This window comes from Hoplias malabaricus, chromosome 6, assembly GCF_029633855.1.
Source record: "Hoplias malabaricus isolate fHopMal1 chromosome 6, fHopMal1.hap1, whole genome shotgun sequence".
Classification (NCBI taxonomy): Eukaryota; Metazoa; Chordata; class Actinopteri; order Characiformes; family Erythrinidae; genus Hoplias; species Hoplias malabaricus.
The window spans coordinates 4,312,389-4,334,235 of NC_089805.1; the positions used below are offsets into that span (position 1 = coordinate 4,312,389).

At 43.2% G+C, this 21,847-nt stretch overlaps 1 protein-coding gene across 1 annotated transcript in view; it reads right to left on the reverse strand.

Moving 5' to 3' along the window:
- Nucleotides 1-320: 320 nt before the first annotated feature.
- Nucleotides 321-21,847, reverse strand: part of LOC136699811 (protein shisa-6-like) — a 120,000-nt gene continuing 98,473 nt past the window's right edge. Inside the window, exons 6-9 of the mRNA XM_066674818.1 lie at nucleotides 10,031-10,093; nucleotides 8,235-8,255; nucleotides 7,040-7,165; nucleotides 321-1,057 (exon numbers count right to left, since the gene is read on the reverse strand). Of these exons, the coding sequence (XP_066530915.1) occupies nucleotides 327-1,057; nucleotides 7,040-7,165; nucleotides 8,235-8,255; nucleotides 10,031-10,093 (941 nt within the window). The 3' untranslated portion in view covers nucleotides 321-326. The remainder of the gene's footprint in view (nucleotides 1,058-7,039; nucleotides 7,166-8,234; nucleotides 8,256-10,030; nucleotides 10,094-21,847) is intronic.

Below are 21,847 nucleotides of genomic sequence, written 5' to 3' on the forward strand. Positions count from 1 at the left end.
CTCACTGCAGATCATTGTCTGTTTGTGTGTGTGTGTGTGTGTGTGGATGTGCAAAGCCCTTATGTTGGCTGAAGGAGTGAAAGGTGTCTCTCCTTCTGCGGAAGAAAGAGGCAGGAGCAGGAGGCAGGAGCTGAAGGAAGCGGGAGCAGGTCAAGGTCGGAGGAAGTGAAGTGAAGCAAAGTGGGACACCACACACACATTCAAACACACACACACACACGGCACGCTGCTACAGCTTGTGTTTGGTGACCTCATACGCTGCCGTTCTTTTTCTTCTCCACTTTGGAGACTCATTTTCTTCTCTCTCTCTGTGTGTGTGCGTGTGGTCAGACGGTGACCTCGGTCTTGCTGGCGGTGCGGTACTGGTGGTGCTGGTGCTGGTGCGTCTGAGGCGGGGCGTACTGCAGGTGATCGACGGTGTGTGTGCGGCGCGAGGCGAAGGCCTGCCTCCTGTTGGCGGTGTGGGCGGAGCTGACGCTGAGCAGGGCCGTGGTGGAGGGGGCGTTGAGGCTGTGGTCCTCAGTGTCGCTGTGGTTGGCGCTGGGGTGCGAGTGCATCTTGGTGATCTTGTTGTAGTGGCGCTCGGGAAGGGGCGAGGGCGGGGGCAGGTACATGTCTATGTGCGAGATCGCCCGCGACATGGCCCCTCTCTCGCGCATGTTGGATCGCCGTAGCGACAGCATCTTGTCCGGCGACAGCAGGGGGTCCCGGGATTGTAGGCGCTCGGCCGACAACAGCTGCTCTTGAGACAGGACCCGAGCGTGGTAGGGGGACGTGGGCGGCGGCGGTGCGTAAGACACGGCCGACTGCAGCACGTTCCTGCGGGGCGTCCGCGGCATGGGCGGGGACAGCACGTGGTCCTGGCTCATGGCTCTTTGGACGCGCCGGGCCTTCTGTGGAGGTTTGAGGGGGGCGAGGGTGCTGCCGGGGGGAGATTCCATGCTCAGCTTCTGCAGGTGGGAGGTGGGAGGCTGAAGGCCGGACAAACGGGGGGCTACGTCTGGCAGCAGGAGCTGCTGTTGCTTCCGGCTGTAGAAGTCGTTAAAGTCCTTGTCGCCTAGGTGAGGAAAGGGGGGGAGGGGGGGGGGGGATCTGATTAACCAATCAAAATAGATCAAATCAAAAATATAATACCCCACCACAATCCCACCTTGTCCACTTTAGGGTCCCAAATAGAGCCCCATACCCTTTACACAACATCAGGATCTGCCTCATTATTAACCCCTTACCATCTGAACCAGAACCAGAACCACAGCCCCTAATGGTCCCCTTGCCACATTGTCCCTCCACCCTATGTAGTGCACAATGTAGGTATAAAAATGATGGTTTCTCAACTCAAGTAGTGCATTGTATATGTAATTAGAAAACCATTTATGACTGGCTAAATGTTTCACATCACCTTGAACCAGTGCCCTGTCTGTGTGTAGTGGTCATAGTGCACTATGTAGGGAGCATGGTGCTATTTAGGATGCAGTTTAAGCTCCGCACAGGCACATTAAGGCAAGAAATCTGATTTAATCACTTCAGCCTGGTAATGTGAACGTAGCCTAGCAATGTCAACGTAGCCTAGCATATATGTCCTTCTGTGAACAGCCACTGCTTCTTTTTGAACTGCCCTTAACAATGTAGCTCAATATGCTTGGTGGACACCTACACTGGAAAGCACAGCACTGAATAAATGTATATGTGTGTGTGTGTGTGTGTGCGTGTGTGCTGAGTGGTCTCAGAGCACCTTTTTCGATGTTAATGCTGTGAACACTTTGGAAATGTCTCCAAAGCCGTTGTCCTCAAAGCTGTTGGTTTTAATGAAGTCTTAATGAAGCCCAGGGCTTTGGCTCTCACTGTTGCTTTAATGGACAACTGACCAGCTGCTGGCAGTGACCTTCAGAGAGTAAAGGTCAGCAAAAAGTTCCCCCCAGGCCTCGCAGCAGGACCAGGACCAGGACCAGGACCCGGACCCGTGAGGTAGTGCTGAATGTGTATGAAGTGAGATTGTGTTGGTGGAAGTGTCCAAACAGACATCTGGACGACTCACGTGGTGTCTATATAGACCCTATAACTGGTAAAAGTGGAATGTCTGTGGTCGATTTGGAGCCAAAGCACAAAATAATAATAGCTCCAGATTGTTTTGTCTGATTGTGATGCATGCTTCTATCCAGCTTTTTGATTGGTTGTACGGTTTCACGTAGCAACCCATTGTTTAATAAACGTTTTTGCCGTATTTATGAATGGGCAAATTTCTTAGCCATGTTTATATAAAAACACTAGTAACACCCTACCAAATACATGGAGTACCACAGCAACCACTTGGCGACACCCTAGCAACCACTTGGAACACCAAAACAAGTAGAAATACCATAGCAACTGTTCTAGCAGCACATGGGAACAAGGTTTCTTCAGGAAATACACTTTACTCATTTGTTTTTGGTTATTTTTTTATATAGTTTTTAGTAGCTTAATATTTATAATTTTTTGCCAGATTTTTATCCAGTTTTCAAGAATCCACACCCTTCCAGTTCCAAAATGTTCAGTTTGATCTGAAACGTTGCGCTACTGTAGAGCTTTTCGATTGGACTGTGGGGTTTATGCATAGAAATAGCTCTTTTTCTGAACATGTTTCATTACAGATCATGTTCATTAATGTTAACCTGGGACACCCTACCTGAAATACCATAGCAACCACTATAGCAACACATGGAAACGAGTTAAGCTGTGCAACCAATCTGCATTCTCTTCAGGACTGGCAGTTTTTTTCTAGGTTTTAATCAAGACCTTTTAAAATCAAGGTAAGTCTTTTTCCTTCCTCCTCTCTGTTAGATTTTTTTATTAATATCAGCTGATCTCAGATACTACAGTCAACTTTAAGTGGAAAATGGTGAAGTAATCTTATTCTCTCTCTCTCTCTCTCTCTCTCTCTCTCTCTCTCCCTCTTTCTCTCTCCCCCCTCTCTCTCTCTCTCCCCCTCTCCCTCTCTCTCCCCCCTCTCTGCTGGGGTTCAGTAGTCATCTCTGAACTACAAAAAAGTGAAATATCAAATATTCTGTATGCACTTAATGCATAACCACATTAATTCAGTAACTCTCTCTCCCTCTCTCTTTTCTCTTCGGTCTCTTTAAGTCCCCCTGTCTTCTCCCTCTACTCCTTTTTTAATATAATACACTCACTTTCTCTCTCCATCTCTTGCTCGCTCATTACATCTCTCTCTCTCTCTCTCTCTCTCTCTCTCTCTCTCTGTCTCTCTGGAAAAGTGACTCAGTCTACTCCATTAACATATTCATTTCTTTGTTCTCTTCTCTTGCCGGCTTCTTCATTAAAGCCTGTTCTTCCTGGCAGGATGTTTCCCCTGATGAACAGAAACCGTACGATTCCTCATCCAGCCACTAGTGGGCAGTAACGAGTTGAGTCGCTATGTGATGGATTTGCACTCTTCAGACAGCAAGTGCTGCCGTTTCTATGCTGAGAACTGCTGGGCGTATTAAGAAACTGAGGCCTCTAACATCTGAAGGCACTTAAAGGAAATGTACACATGTAGAAAATACAGTGCCACCCAGCCTCAGAGGTCCTGGGGTCCTGGGTTTGATGCTCATCTCGGGTAACTGTCTGTGAGGACATTTTGTGTGTTGATTGGCAATTTGAAGTGGTCCACAGGTGTGAACGTGTGAGTCATTCATTCACTCACGGGCTCATTTTCTGTAACCCCTACATCCGGATCAGGGTCACGGTCCATAGCCCACTTGGAATCATTGGCGAATGCAGGAACACACCCTGGAGAGGGCAGTTGTTCATTCACACTCCATTTCACACATGCAATCTACCTGTCAACAGGTTTTAGGGCTGTGGGAGGAAACCCACTCAGACACAAGGAAAACACTACAAAATGTCTTTTAGACAGTGAACCAAGGGCATTGAAATGAGGACCCTAGGACCCTGAAGCGACACTAAATTTAGCCCCACCCTTGCTGGTATTGCTACTATATAGCTATAGATGCTGTAGCTATACTGCCATTTCAAATAGCCAGCTAGCTAACGATCCCATTCATTCACAAACATGAGACTGGGATGTTGGGCTTATTACACTGTAATGATACTGAATTCAAAATAATACTGATTTACTGTTTTTAAAAAAGTCATAACAACAGCTAAGAGTGTCGTGGGAACAGGGAAAAGCCATCAGCGAACCAACAGCATTCACATTCAACGTCTACCTCGGCACTGACGTCTGTGTATGAGCAGAGTGATTATCATGTAGTTGTTAAAATGCCATCAGCGTTACACACCAGCTTTGCATGTGAAGTGGGAACACAGATGGTGGGGTATTAAAGTGGCATTAGCCGCAGTGATATGAGAAATAGCTTCGCCTTTGTTCCATTCACACTTCATGGACTTTCAAAACACAGTGAGATTAGGAGGCACGGCGGTGTGTTTGCGGTTATGAGAGGCTGTTGTTTTGTCATCAGGGGAGTCATCATCACACAGCACAGAATTTCTATTAACCTCCAATCTTCGACTTTTCTGCTAAAGGCAAACGCTCACTGCTCTAAAAACATTCAGCTGCATCGGGAAGGTCCACCGTCGTCTTAGGATCCACTGCTATTTGCGTGGTATTTTGATTTATGAGCCTCTGGAATGGTAAGGCATCCATTAAGAAGCAGCTGAAGACACTTGGAGGAGGACACTAACAGCCCAGCTGTGTGATCGGGGTTGGGGTGGGGAGGGGGGGGGGGCGTATACTGTGCGGACAAGTTGTAGAAATATGTACAAAATATAGTTCTTCAACAAAATTTCTTTCACAGAAATATCTGATGCCTACTCAGTGTGAGTAAACAACCCTAACTTTAACCCCAAACCCACTGTGAAATTGTCTGTAAATTTTACGGTAAAAACCTGTCAAATCACTACATAAAAAAAAACATAAATACATAAAGAATATCAGCCAAAACATCAATTTTTACATCTCTTTTCTGATAAAAAAAAATACACTTCCACAGTGTTTATAAACAAAAAATTTCTGTAATATCCATATAACAGGCATCACTGGAATTTTTGCAAATTTGTTTGTGAAAATTACGCTTGTTCACTGTTAAATACACAAAGCATTAGGGGCTGTACAAGTGGATAAGAACTGGGAGGAGCTGGGACTCATGGGAGAGCTCCCAGCATGCCTAGCAGCATCTTTTTTGTGTTTTTCAGAATTTATAAAGGGTTTTTCATTCACAGTAATATATGGTAAACAACAAAATTCTTGAATATAAAATTGACAAAAAATACACTGAAATTTTGTACTTTGCAAAACCATATATTTTACGGTAAAATTAGATATTTAAGATAAATTTAACATGCCCCTATTCTTAAGTTTAAATGAAAACTATCTCAATCTTTAAGCCTTAAAACAACCATTATAACCAACAACCATTATAACCCTAGTCTTAGCTCTAGCCATAAAGGTAACCCATAACTCTAACCATAACCCCTAGCCGTAACCCTAAACCTAACTGTAATTTCCAAAAGCTTAGACACTATACGTTTTTGTTCCCATCCTCTTCCAGAACAGTTTACAGCACTGTTTCTGCAGCTCTTCCTCATGTACACGGTGGAACAGCGCCACCAGTGGACAGGAGCCAACTCAAATACATGAAAATAACTACAATGAATTCACCAAGCTGTTGGTGAATGAAAGTTAAGTCCGTTGACTTCACATGAATTTAGATTTTCTCTTTCTCCAAGTTTGAATATCGTCACTCTCCAATGAAAATCAAGTATCCCACTTTTTGTTGGCTTTTAATTCAGTTGTCCTTCACATTGTGTGAAGATTTCACGAGGAACGGACCAATAGAAATGCTCCAAATGTACTTCGAATAGAACCTTTTTCCATTGATGTTCCTTCTCCTGTAATGTTGCTAATTTGGACATACATTTTTTTAATTGGACAGCGATGACGCATCAATTTTCTATTAGCATTTATTAGACAACAATGCAAACATATACTCTACATAAAAAATAAAGATGCTACTCGATTGAACCTCATTACTTTGAAACATGGCATGATTTAGGCTTGTAGTTGCCAAAATGCTAAATAAAGGGCTGTAAGTATCCCTTATTCTTAGCCACTAAGGACAAACAATAATGAACTCATGCAGCAACTACACAAACCACTTCCACTGGCACTGAAGCGCATGCAGAAGGAGCGAGGGGTAGTGGAGTGGGGCAGTAGAGCAGGGGACAGTGCTCCAGGTTCCTGAGGTCAGGACAGGTCAGTAATATTTGGCTACAGGTTTCACTTTTATTTCTTCTTTTTTTTAAAATTTATTTCTTACAATGGAATGGTACTTCCTGCTATCGCGCTAATAATAGTAGCAGTAATATTAGCTAAATTCAATTATGTATGTGTCATTCAGTTATTTGGTCAGATGCTGCTATTATTCTCAGAATTATGTCTCAGTCAATAAATAATAATAAATAAAATAATAATAATATATAGAAACTACCAAGATATTTTAGGCTATATCTATTTTTAATGTATTTTAAATGCTATTAAAAAATAATAAAAATAAATATAAATAAATAAACGCCTGTTTCCTGCTTGTTTTTTTATAAACATTAAAATTAATAACTAATTAAACTAATTTAAACTGGAAATTAAATAAATAAACAGTGGTCTATGATTCGGGGGTCTTCATGCTCCACCCCCATTCTTCAATAGTCATGACACCCACCCCCCACTCCCTCCGCAGGACGACCACAAATCAGGTATTACTCGGGTATCGCTTATATTTTTGTTGGTGAATTACTCTCAGCCCAGCAGTGACACCGAGGAGTATAAGCAGCACTGCCGTGTCTGATCCACCACTTACTACAACACAGTAGTTATCCTGACCAAGCTGGGACTCGCACCCTAGTCCGTAGTGGAAAACAGAGGGGAGGTTGGAGAGTGGTACCTCTAGACATTATCATTGTCCAGGCGGGGATGGACAACAGGGGCAGGGAGGAGGCAATGGACTGCAGAAGCACCTACTTAAGCTGGTGAGAGAGGAGTATTTACTTAGGTCAGCTTTGACGGCCATCTCGTAGGAGGGAGGGAGGTGTGTGAGGTTCTGGAAGGAGCGCGAGAACGACAGGTCATACGGCTCTGTCTGAGAAGTCAGGATGTTGTTCATTCGAGGCTTTTCTGGAGAGAGAGAGAGAGAGAGAGAGAGAGAGAGATGGTGGGTTTAGTGCTCAGTGCTGGAGCAGTGAATTCAGAGACAAGTGCAACACACACCAATGGCGTAGATTTGCTCTTGACATTGTGGGGACCTATGAGTCTACACCCCACCCCCCAAACCCCTCCCCCACCCACTGCATGGTTTTGTTTTTCCAAACCCTGTTGTTCACAGCTACAGACCACTGCAGCCTGCTTTTATTACGATGGACTCATTTCATTAGCGAACTTGACTTTAAGTGACGTACGCATTTCTTTGTATGTCCACCTTCTTCTTTTCTGCTGCCATCCTCACTCGCTTTAGATGCCCACGTGTTACCCACGATGCACCTGACTCTTGCACAGTAAGTAAGTCTCGTATATGACTGGAAAGTTTTCCTTCCAGTTTTGCCGCTGCGAAAAACCAAGCTACAGAGACTCACGTGAGAGCAGGGAAAGGCACGGCCAATCACACTGGACCTGAGTTACGGGGACGTGGGACTCTAGTAGAGTACGTGACTTAACCCTTTCTGCACCTTTAGGTTAATGAGTCACTGACAGATTTTTTTTTTTTTTTTTTTTAAATATTGGTGGGGACAATTCAATAATCACTGGATATTGGTGGGGACAAGTCACCTCCGTCCATGCTAATTCTACGCCCTTGACACACACACACACACACACACACACACACATCACAAAACACAGCAGGGCAAAGCACTCTGAGAGAAAGAGAGAGAAAGAGATACAGAGAGTGAAGGAAAAAAGATACAGAGACAGAGAGAGATATGGAAAGAGAAAGAAATGGAGAGAGAGAGAGAAAAAGAGAGAGAGAGAGAGAGAGAGAGAAAGAGAGAGAGAGAGACAGAGTTCATGCAAGAGTGGACTCCACTGAATAGAACTCTGGTGCATTCAGTCTAAGCACAAAGCCTCGACCCCAGTGTGAAGCTACACACTACATTTACAGAACAACCACCAACTTTCAGAAGAGTCGAGACAGAGAGAGAGAGAGAGAGCTGCACACACAGCGAGCACATGTCACTGTGTAGCTACTTACCGTAGTACTCTATTCTGTGGCCTAACAAACCCAAGTGAGAGAAGACAGTGTCAATAAAAACTGCGGCTGCACAGAATGTTATTCATTACTTTTCAGTAACATGTCACTACGCAGCTCAACGCGGAGGACACTAACCAACAAACTAAAAGATGCAACCTCGTAGCAGTTATGAATTGGGTGGAGGCTCATTCTCAGAGGTGACCCTGACCCTGAGGTGACCACCCAGTTAGACACACCTACCTCATTGGTCCGCCTAGTAGATGTAAAGTCAGAGACAGTAGCACAGCGAGGGCTTTAAAAACTCCAGGAGGGCCGCTGTGTCTGATCCACTTGTGCCAGCGCAACACACACTAACTCACCACCACCAGCGGTGCAGGGAGTGGGGGTCCTGATCACTGACAAACAGTTTTTGTTTTGTCCTTGTTTTTAAAGTCCTCTGGGTGGACTTGTTTCACAGTTTGTGGGTTGTTAGGCAGCAGCAATTGTAGGCAAATTAATGTGCGAATGCATTGAAAAAGTGAATTTTCCTATATAATTTGCTCATTTTCTTATTTGACATGGTGGCAAAACCAAAAATAAAATTGGGCCAAGGACAGAGCCTTGTGGTACACCATAAAAAATTTAATATCTATATTGTACCTCTTTACCATGAGTCATAAAACAATGTCTTCACGTTATATATGCAGAGAACCAGTTTAGTGTAAATGCTACAACATCAAAATAGTTGTATCTATTCACTAAAATATACTATTGGACCCTCCTGTTACACAAGGTTTGGCACGGTGGTGCAGCAGGTAATGTCACAGTCACACAGTTCCAGAGACCTGGAGGTTGTGGATTTGAGTCCCGCTCCAGGTGACTGTCTGTGAGGAGTGTGGTGTGTTCTCCCTGTGTCTGCGTGGGTTTCCTCCGGGTGACTGTCTGTGAGGAGTGTGGTGTGTTCTCCCTGTGTCTGCATGGGTTTCCTCCGGGTGACTGACTTTGAGGAGTGTGGTGTGTTCTCCCTGTGTCTGCGTGGGTTTCCTCCGGGTGACTGTCTGTGAGGAGTGTGGTGTGTTCTCCCAGTGTCTGCGTGGGTTTCCTCCGGGTGACTGTCTGTGAGGAGTGTGGTGTGTTCTCTCTGTGTCTGCGTGGGTTTCCTCCGGGTGACTGTCTGTGAGGAGTGTGGTGTGTTCTCTCTGTGTCTGCGTGGGTTTCCTCCGGGTGACTGTCGGTGAGGAGTGTGGTGTGTTCTCTCTGTGTCTGCGTGGGTTTCCTCTGGGTGACTGTCTGTGAGGAGTGTGGTTTGTTCTCCCTGTGTCTGCGTGGGTTTCTTCCGGGTTTCATTCCACAGTCCAAAAACACACGTTGGTAGGTGGATTGGCGACTCAAAAGTATCCGTAGGTGTGAGTGTGTGAGTGAATGTGTGAGTGTCTGTGTCGCCATGTGAAGGACTGGCGCCCCCTCCAGGGTGTATTCCCACCTTGCGCCCAATGATTCCAGGTAGGCTCTGGACCCACCGCGACTCTGAACTGGATAAGGGTTACAGATAATGAATGAATGAATGGATGTCCTCTTCAAAATACGTTGAAAACTCAACATATAAAAATGTAATGTACCTGACACATTAGCAATTTCAGTTCTAATCACTTCTTGGAGGTGTAGATTGTTGAGGTCAAACTGACCCCAAAGGAAACCAACCAGACAATAACAGGAGGGTTTAACAGCTTTGGAACTCACAGTATGTTCTGTGTTGTTTGAGGTCTGTGGATTGAATGCAATAAATCCACAACAGAAATTATGAGAAAACATCTTACCAATTTTAGGTGTGTGCGATCCGGTGAGATCCAGATGGCTTGTATAATCATGTGGATGGCTGTCTGAGAGAGAGAGCGAGAGAGCGAGAGAGAGAGAGAGAGAGAGAGAGAGAGAGGTCAGATTCAAAGTAGTTGCACTTCTAAACACAGCTGCCAGTTTTCAAGTCCTCATACTTTTCACAAACCGTTTTTTTCATTGATTTATGCCCCAAAAGGAAAAACCCAAAACATATTTTGCATTTCTTCTAGAATGAGATCATTAGACACCCACACAAAAGAAAAATAAACAAATAAATAAACCATGATTTCCATTGTCAGACACTAATTTAACTACCTGCTTTGCATTAAGTTTGTTTTCTTGCTTTGACCTTGTCGCCCCCAAAAAACCTGAGAATGGGTCTTTTGACTGCCAAACTGAAAACACGTTCATATTAGGATCAAGGTGCTCTTCAGAGGCTTAGGAGATGGTTGGTTTGATCCCTGGTGATGCCTCAGCCACCCAAGGCTGGGAGTCCTAAGGGCATAAAAAAACTCTTCTGGAAATAAGAGTTTAATACACTGAATAATCACTGGATTAGGAACAGCTACCTTGTATCTACACTCCAGTGGCGGATGCTGGTCTTTCAAGGAGGGGAAGCTCAATTTTGGCCTACGTCATAAAATGTGTGGGTTTATTTATACGTAAATTCTACCCTCCGTTCCTTTTTAAGAAAATGTTCTGTGACCCTGTCGTACCAACAAGGCGTCTTTTCCAGGGACTTGACTAGTGTCCTCTCAATGGCCAGCAGAGCTAGGCTGCTTAAACGGCCTTGGCCCATGTGAAGTGTGTCCGCCTGTGCTCCCACGGATCTTTACACCAAAGGATCGCTGATTCGCTCATTTCGCTGTCAATCAAAACGTGTTTCAGCCTCAGACAGATCATCCAATCATCATGCAGAAGCTGAGCGTCCGGGCCAGCCGAGGCCAGCCCACTGCCCCACAGACCCCCAGAGACGCTGAGCGTCCGATGGGCGGGACAAAGCCCAGCATTTATCTAATGACTCGTCTCGTTTCGCTGCACTTCGCTGCTTCGCTATTGAACTCTGTGGATGCTCAGCGTCCTCACTGTTTAAAGCACTGTGAAGCTGTGGGAATGATTGAGAGGAAAGCCGCGTCTTTACCAGTGATAAGAAGCTGATTCTGAACTAAAGTTGAGCGCGTTGTAGTGCATATTTATTCACTGACATGTACACACCACAGTATATATTTGATCACTTATTTTTTGACATTTTAGGGGAAGCTGAGCTCCCCTTACAGTCTTAGAGCAATCACCTCTGCTTTACACTCACTGTCTGTTTTATCAGCTCCACTGAGCATACAAATACGTTCTTATCCCCATTTCACCCTGCTCTTAAATGGCCAGGACCCCCACAGTCCACCACAGGGCAGGTATGAACTGAATGGTAGAATATTCTCAGCACTGCTGTGTCTGATCCACTCTTACCAGCACAACACACACTAACACCACCCCCAGGCACTGGGCTGTGAATCAGGGGAACTGCAGTCTCTGGAGTGATTGAGCACCATTCAGTACCTTTGTGATGAGCTCAAGTGGAGTCTGTGATCAAAAAGTAATCATCCAACGTCAGTGCCGGACCTCCCTAAGGTTTTGAGGGCCGAATGTCAACAAATCCTTGCCGAAACCTTCAGTACGCAGTTTTTAAATGTCCATAAAATCAAATGTGAATAAATAACCAGTTATTAAAAAAACATAAAATCCAGATTTTGAGTCACGCCGAGGAGAGTGAGGCAGGGCTACAACCTCCAGACACAGGTCAAGAGTTCAATCTGAGTCAGCAACTACAAGTACGTGCCCTGGCTAATTCGGCTCATTAATTTTCACCCCCCCACTGCTCTTGGCAGACTCAAGTCATTACTGACTTTGCTGAGGGACTAGATCCACACTCGTCATCTTAATCACTGTACTCCATCAATCTCTAATCACACACACACACACACACACACACACACATTCACTTGCTTACAATCCACAGAAAAAGCAACTTAAAAGAGGAACATTACAAGAAAATGGTGTTTCACACTGAGCTCTAATCAAGTGCCTGTTATGTACCTTCAGATCAGATTACTCTTTATAATTCATTCATTCATTATCTGTAACCCTTATCCAGTTCAGGGTCGCGGTGGGTCCAGAGCCTACCTGGAATCATCGGGCGCAAGGCTGGAATACACCCTGAAGGGGGCACCAGTCCTTCACAGGGCGACACACACTCACACCTACGGACACTTTTTGAGTCGCCAATCCACCTACCAACGTGTGTTTTTGGACTGTGGGACGAAACCGGAGCACCCAGAGGAAACCCACGCAGACACAGGGAGAACACATCAACTCCTCACAGACAGTCACCCGGAGGAAACCCACACAGACACAGGGAGAACACACCAACTCCTCACAGACAGTCATCCGGAGGAAACCCACGCAGACACAGAGAGAACACACCACACTCCTCACAGACAGTCACCCAGAGGAAACCCACGCAGACACAGAGAGAACACACCACACTCCTCACAGACAGTCACCCGGAGGAAACCCACACAGACACAGGGAGAACACACCACACTCCTCACAGACAGTCACCCAGAGGAAACCCACACAGACACAGGGAGAACACACCAACTCCTCACAGACAGTCACCCGGAGGAAACCCACGCAGACACAGAGAGAACACACCACACTCCTCACAGACAGTCACCCGGAGCGGGACTCGAAACCCACAACCTCCAGTTCCCTGGAGCTGTGTGACTGCGACACTAACCTGCTGCACCAGGTAATGTTATTGCCTCACATTATATTGTGGTAAACATATACAGGGGTTAGACAATGAAACTGAAACACCTGTCATTGTAGTGTGGGAGGTGTCAGGGCTAAATTGGAGCAGCCTGGTGGCCAATCTTCATTAACTCCACACTGCACCAGTAAGACCATGTGCATCCAATGGTTCAAACACTGTGTCCTGAAGGCGGTGCCGTGTATCAGGACGACAACGCACCAATACACACAGCAAGACTGGTGAAAGACTGGTTTGATGAACATGAAAGTGAAGGTGAACATCTCCCATGGCCTGCACAGTCACCAGATCTAAATATTATTGAGCCACTTTGGGGTGTTTTGGAGGAGCGAGTCAGGAAACGTTTTCCTCCACCAGCATCACGTAGAGACCTGGCCACTATCCTGCAAGAAGAATGGCTTCAAATCCCTCTGACCACTGTGCAGGACTTGTGTATGTCATTCCCAAGACCAACTGACGCTGTATCGGCCGCAAAAGGAGGCCCTACACCACACTAATACATTACTGTGGTCTAAAACCAGGTGTTTCACTTTCATTGTCCAACCCCTGTAATTGAAACCCCTGTATTAAAAATATTATAGTAATAATGTAATTAGGATAATATTATGTCATTGTCAAAATGGCAGATAATGAAACTCTGTTCTGTTATAACGTAATAATTTTGTAATAGCACAAAACTCCCCAATGGTGTCTTATTGCATTGTAATAACATTGTAATAATGGTAATATGGCCAAACTGGAAATATGGCCTGCATCTGTACGAAAAAAAAGTTCTGTCAGCCTATGTGTGTGTGTGTCTGTGTGTGTGTGTGTGTGTGTGTGTGTGTGTGTGTCTGTGTGTGTGTGTGTGTGTGTGTGTGTGAGAGAGTGAGAGACAGAGACATACTGACAGATCCAGCAGTGAACCCTGTGTTGAAACACTGAGAGAAGTGTAGTCGTGTTCTGTGATGTGTTTGAGAACTGGGGCTTGTGTGAAGTGGAGGGTTAGGGTGTGTGTAGAGGGGCTTGTTAAAACTCTTTCTTGTGTCAGAGAGGAAAAACGCAACAAACACTTCTGATTAGTGTGGAGACACCATCGAACCCTGTCCAATTACCTTCGGCCCGCTGCTGCTCTTTAAAACATGGAAACAACAGCTACGATGGTCCAAGACCACGGCTGCTGCAGAGTCCATCATCCACATCTGATCAGGGACCAATTATACTCACACATACACACACTAACAAGGTTCTGCTATCTTTGAGAGGACTCACTTTAGACTCATTCATTCTTTGTCTGTATTCGCTTAGCCAGTTCAGGGTCACGGTGGGTCCAGAGCCTACCCGGAATCACTGGCTGCAAGGCAGGAATACACCCTGGGGGGGGGGGGGGGGGGGGGTTGGGTGCCAGTCCCCACAGACACACACACACACACACACACACACACATACATATGGTCCTCACAAACATAGAACAACAAGCTCAGACACACACACACACACACATACATACATCTGGTCCTCACAAACATAGAAAACAAGCTCTAACACACACACACACACACACACACACACCTGGTCCTAACAAACATAGAAAAACAAGCTCTCTCTCTCTCTCTCTCTCTCACACACACACACACATATACATCTGGTCCTCACAAACATAGAAAACAAGCTCACACACACACACACACACATACATCTGGTCCTCACAAACATAGAAAAACGAGCTCTCACACACACACACACACATACATCTGGTCCTCACAAACATAAAAAAACAAGCTCACACACACACACACTCTCTCGAATGTCAGAGTTGATCAGAAACGGCAGTATTTCTATTTCCAGGCAGTATTCCTCCTATATTCAGGAAGTCTGTTCCCCAGGATAAGCAGGAAAACCGTGGGAGAGGAGTGGAGTGAAGGAACAATGCTTATTCTTCCCTCAACATCCACAGCTTAGGTGCCCTCAAGCAATCCGCTACCACCCAACTGTTTTCTGGGTGCTCTGGCTGGTTGCCTGCTCCGAGTATTGGTGTGGTGTGTGCAAAACTGCTCACTCTGCTGGGTGTTTGTGTGCGCTTACTGCCAGTGTGTCTTAATAAAGATTAATAAAGTGTCTCTTATTTTATAGATCTATATACTATCTAAAATCTAAAGCCTAAAAATAATTACAAAATATAAAATAACATAAAATAATGTGTTAAAAAACACTGTTTACCAATGATCAGGACCCCCACAAGACCCCCAAGTATGGTGGATCATTCTCTCTGCTGCAGTTCTATATAAAATATTCCCTATAAATACGTGAACGAAGCTGTATTTATGTGAGGGAAAGCCTGTAGGATGAGCACTCCTTCAGCATGCCACCATTTTAGAGGCCTCTGGGCCCTGCCGGCATTTTAGAAACACACTGAGTTTGACCTAAATAGTCTTCAGCACTTCAGAGTCTCCAGAGCAGTGTATAGAGCGTTCACACTATGTTTGTGTGAGCTGTGATTGATCGAATGTCTGGCTGTGTATCTCCGGTGACAAGGGCCTATTCGCCTTATTTATGTCACAGTTATTGAATATGATAATAAAGGTAGGTCAAAACAAGTGATAATTATATTGAACAATTACTGGATTAGTGTTGTTCCAGTGTCCCCTCACTCTCCACTCTATTAGACACACCTACCTCAGTGGTCCACCTTGTAATAATAAAATATAAATAAATACATCAATCAATCAATCAATCAATAATAATAATATTAATAATAATAATAATAATACATTACACTTATATAGCGCCTTTCATAAACCCAAGGTCACTTTACTATTATCAGGAAAAACAAAAAAAGAAGAGTTTGGAAGAGGGTAAAGAGTTCCAGAGGGTGAGGGCAACAACACTAAATGCCCTGAACACATTGTGTAGAGCTTGAACATTGGAATAGCTAGAAGACCAGAGTCAGAGGACCTTATCTTGAGTGAAGGGGTGTAGGGGAATAGTAGATCAGAGCGGTAGGCGGGTGCATGGCCATTTATATAGATACACCTTAATTAAATGGAAATGGTTGGTGATATTAACTTCCTGTTTGTGGCACATTAGTATGAGTAAGTAAACTATGGACACTGGAAGCCTGTGCTAGCATTTCTCCTGCTGTGTTGGTGTCAGTGTGTGAAGAGTGGGAGAAGAGGGTTGCATTGACAATCCAACACAATGGGCAGCACTTTGAACACATTTTAGTGGAACACACACTAGTGGTCAGAAACTTGTAAATATCTCATGAAAGAATACAGGTACATTAAAACCACTGTTGTTTTTCTTGTGAAATTCCCAACAAGTTTGATGTGTCACATGACCCTCTTCCCATTAAAAAAAAAACCAAAAGTTGGATCCAAAATGGCTGACTTCAAAATGGCCGCCATGGTCACCACCCATCTTGAAAAGTTTCCACCCCTCCCATATACTAATGTGGAAGTTAAACAGGAAGTTAATGTCATAGCATAGCAACTGAGGGTTATGTTTTTTGTTCGAGCACGCCACAGCCATGCATTTTGAGGGAGGAGAAATCCTACACCCAGTTTTCCTCCCGGTCGAAGTGATTCATCCAGAGTTCCCTCCATCCTAAGATCTTTAGGCCACATCTGCCCTCATTAATATGAATGTTTCGACCTGGTCTCAAGGTAAATTCATATATATTTGTGTACAACAGCATTCCCAGCCTTAAACCCTAATCTAACCCCAACCCCATGCCTAAATTCTTAACTTAACCCCGTTAAGGGGTAACGCTAAAACTGAATCGTAACCATGACGTTAACCTTTAGCCTGAACTTCAATCAAAACCTAAATCCAAAAGCATATAAAGAGCATGATTTGTCCTGTGTAATGTTCTTCAACAAAAGATTACAGCACAGTTTCTGTATGTTTTCTTCAGGTACAGATAAAAGCGTTTGAGTGGATTTATTGAAACAGCGCCACCAGTGGTCGAGTTGTGTATAGGTACAACATAAGTTGAAAAATCTACACTGGGTATTAAAAAAAATGGCATTTTCGGGCAGAGTTCGACTGATAAATGTTGAGTAAATTAACACTTGAGTAAGAACATGATACCACTTCAGAGACCAACTGGAAAACTGTGCTAAGAAACATCATCTCAGAAGAAGTTCATTTTTAGTGCAAGTCATCCATCTGGAGAAACACAATCCCTACCATCCGCCAACCTCCTACACAGCGAACGTTACTGGGTTATTGAACTGTGTCCCAATCAGGAACAACTGCAGCTCTGTTCAGTAATGGCTTTCAAAAACTAATAACACACCCACTGAATCACATAAACACACACACTGGGGCTTCAGCTGCTATTTGTTGAGTTCACTCATGTGGTGAGGTGATCTGACTGAATTGACTTGGGGTTAATGCGTGTTATCGGTATCAGGAATTGTGTTAACTGCAGGGTGGAGAGTTTGTAGGCTGTGGAAAATACTGCAGAAAAGGTGTTCATTTAATTCACAAAACAGTCATTAAGCACAAGCAGTTTTTCAAATATTTTTCACTTTACAAAGTGGATTTTAAAAATACATATCGAGAAAAAGCAACACAACGCAAGACATGACGGACCTCCAAAACTGCCGCTAATAAAAAACACACTCTTAAAAATAAAAGTGCTACAAAAGGTTCCCTGAGGAATGCCATGGAAGAACCACTTTTGGTTCACAATAAAAAATAAAATTTTTTTGCAAATACTTTTAAATGGTAAAGTGATGCCCCCAGGGTCACTCCAGGGTGCTCCAGGGTGTATTCCTGCCTTGCGCCCAATGATTCCAGGTAGGCTCTGGACCCCCGCGACCCTGAACTGGATAAGGGTTACAGATAATGAATGAATGAACGAAAACCGAAGTTGATGCATGTGTAATTACATAAGCTTTACTACTGTAATCCATCAGATACTAATTCATTAGTAGTTACATTGTTGTTGCATATGTTATTCATGTGTAACTTCACAGTTAGCAGAGACACTCAATATAAAGTGGGACCAATGGTTCTTTGAGCGATGCCATAGGAGAACCACATTCAGTTCCATAAAGACCCATGTTTCTTAAGAGATGCAACAGTGTGAAGAAACTTTCAAACGTTTGAAAATCCATTACTTCACCATTCATTCATTGTGTGTAACCCTTATCCAGTTCAGGGTCGCGGTGGTTCCAGAGCCTTCCTGGAATCATTGGGCGCAAGGCGGGAATACACCCTGGAGGGGGCGCCAGTCCTTCACAGGGCAACACAGACACACACATTCACTCACATACTCACACCTACGGACACTTTTGAGTCGCCAATCCACCTACCACCGTGTGTTTTTGGACTGTGGGAGGAAACCAGAGCACCCGGAGGAAACCCACGCGGACACAGGGAGAACACAACTTCGGTTTTGCCTTTTGTAATTATACAAGTGGATCCTCATAGTTGCAACAACATTCTCTCTCATGTAATTACACACATGTAATCAGACTGGAACCAGATGTGTTGTTTCAGAAGGTGTGTATTAACTTACATTACGACGTTAAACTGGATTTGCCATGGTTTCTAACATTTAGCTGATACTTATGTCATTGTTGAGACATTGTAACCATCTTTAAACCATTCTGTAATGTGATTGTACAGCGGATATCCATCATTTCACAATGTAACATTTATAACATTGTTTAAATGTGTTACATTGAAATCACTAAACACAAAGTAGGTCATTAACCTTGTCTAAATACGTTTAATTCACACAGAAAATGATTAATGTGTTGAAAGCATATATATATAAATATATAATACATTCATATATATGTGTGTCCATATCCATGCTATATTTTCTATATATGTACGTTCTGCACCTACAGCTTACTGCACTCTGGTTAGATTCTAAACTATATTCCATTGCCTTGTACTTGAACATGTGTAATGACAATAAAGTTGGATCTAATCTAATCGAATCTAATCTAAAATGTACCGTCACTGTTAGGATTTAACAGTGCTTAATGACTCTCGGTATTTTATGCAGTTCTGCAGCAATAGCATGTGTTACAGTGAGATAAGTAGTAACTTCATTTTAATTTGTCTTTAATGATGAACTATTCCAGAGTAATTATGTAAATGTTACACTTTAAAATAAGTAGACAGTTCCTGTGTAGTTGGTATGTAAGTAATGTGTAATTACAGAAAGTTATAATGAGATATGATCAGGTTACCATGTTACAACACCGTTATTCCTCAGTAATTTTGTAAAATTTACACTTTAAGATAAGCGGACAGTTCCTGTGTAGTTGTGTAGGCACTGTGTAATAATTGAGTGGAAATATAACATTGATTAGGGGCAATAATATTGCAGAATGTTTAAATAATTTCATAAATGTTACAAATATTAGCTAAATGTTAGAAACAATGGCAAATCCAGTTTATATAAGTTAATATATACTTGCCAGAAAAGGCTTCTGAAACAAAATTATAAACAATAAACAAAATGTTATTACATGTGTGTAATTACACAAGAGAATATGCTATTACAACTATGACGATTCACTTGTGTAATTAGAAAAGGCAAAACTGAAGTTGAAACACATGTAATTACGTAAGCTTTACTGCTGTAATCCATCTGTAACACGTACTAATTCATTAGTAGTTACATTGCTGTTGCATATGTTGCTCATGTGTAATTACACAGTTATTACAGACACTTAAAATACATTTCTTTTGTACCTTCATATCTCACAGACAGGAGAAAATCAAACTCCAGCCTCACCACAGATCTGAAAACACCCCCTGTTGTTTCCGATCATCTTTCCACTGTCGGAGGTTAATTCGGCACTAGGGGGCTACGCTGGGGCTATAGATCGGACTAATGCCACATTTTATGCATTTGTGCCTCCAACTGCTTGGTCTTATCACTAAGAAAAGTGCAGCACGGTATTTTCTTTACTCCACACAGGTGCATAACGATGTGTCCAGATTTTCAATACATTAGATTTTTAAAGTTGTGTTGATTTCACACGCAGCTTCGTCTCCAGGACTTTTTTACACAGTTCTACAATAAAAGATTCCAAATATTCACCTCTCTTTCTGGAGGAGAGAATGTAATGTACCTTTGGGAACACAAATGGACTTAAAGGTAGATTTAGTGACCAGTAATGTACCTCTACCATAACCTTTATTTTTTATTTTTTATTTTTGGAGACTTCAGGTCTCTAGGATTTGGCCGCATATTGGTAGGTGGATATTCAAAAGTGTGATTGAATCTATGTGATGTGTGATAAGTGAATGAATGGCTGAATGAATTTGCATTTTGATAGAAGTCCACCACAACAATTTATTTTTTCACACATAATTCAGTTTCAATTCTGTTCGATTTATACAGTGATTTTGATGTTGTCACAAAGCTGCTTTACAGAATTCTGTAAAGTCCCAGCACTAAATAAGTGATGCCAGTGCAACAGTGGCTGGTAAAACCCAGAAAACCCTCCAAAAAAGTAACCCATTCTCCTCCACACTTGAGCAGAACAAACAAAGAACAGTGTATAAACAAAGAGCAGTGTTGTGTAACGCATAAATGAGTGTACAGTGGTCTATAACCCTGTTTTGGTTAAGTGTGTTAAAAGCTGTGTTGATCAAGGAAGCAAGAGGCAGGCAAAAATGTACAGATCTAAAGCTGAGAAAACCTGGCACCTACACAGAAATTTGATTAGCCAGAAACGACTGGAGATGCATAAACACACTTTCCAAAAAGGTCTTTTCTCAATAAATACAAGGCCTTGCCAAACCTACATCTGCTCAACATCCCTAGCCCTGAGCACTGATCTCTTTCAACGTGTCATGCCACAAGGACAATATCCAATCCCATTTGTGATGGCACTGAGGGAGAGAAACTTCCGTTAATGAGGTCAGGTGGATCGGGGTAATGAGATCAGATTACACATTTCATCTCATTTCAATCAGGACCAATGCACTGCCAGTAATAGAGCTGAACAAACACTGATTTATTAGCTTTTTATTTCCAATTTCATCATGAATCCTCAGGCTCATTGAAGGTAAAACAATTAACACACTCAAAATGACAGTTTCTGCTTCCATTACAATCTATTACTATGGTATTACCATGTAATAAATGTATTACAAAGCGTATTAACATTAAATTCCACTTTACATCAGTTTGAATAGATCTGATCTTAACAGAAAAGTAGAAAAATGAACTGTGAGCTGATACCAGAAGAAAAAAAACATAATTCTACCTTTTAATAATCATTATTATCTTCATTTTCTTGGGAAATGAAGAAGCAGACAGGAGTTTGCGACATGCTAGCAAGGATAACCACAGATTTAACTGATGTCTCCTTTAATATGAAAGAAGTAACATCACTCAAAACTGCCTTTATCCTTGTGCAGTAAAGCCTGTCGGGTCTCCCGCGGCGACGGCGACTGCTGGAAAATCCTGAAGCGCCGGCGTTATCAAAGAGCGGACGTTGGCATCACAGGACGCCCAGGACATGCTCCCAACATCAAACGTGCCGCAACTTCAAGCATGGCAAAATATCACATAGTGGAAGGAAGAAAACACAGGGTACAGCACATTTCTGCAGGAGGAAGAGGTTTGGGGAAGAAATGACAGGTAAAAAGTGAATTTATCCTGTAAGACCACCACGTTTTGTCAAGTTTCGGGACATCTGGACTTTGTAGAACTACAGTACAGATAGATACTGGAACCAGGTGTTAGGGTGAGGATATGCTTTCAGAAAAAGGTGTCTTTTCTCCCATGCTTCTATTAAAACGAGCCGTGTCCACTACGGTAGGAAGCCACAGCCACAATTTAATAAGCAACATCCTCTCTGAGTCATTACAAAACAATCTTGTGATACGACCCAAAGGCATGGAAGAAGTATGAGTGCTCCGCTATGAAACAGAGGCTCTGATCTTTAGGAATGCATTTCCGTGAAGTTCAAGGAAAGGCAGAGTGTTTTTGTTGGACTTGGTTTGT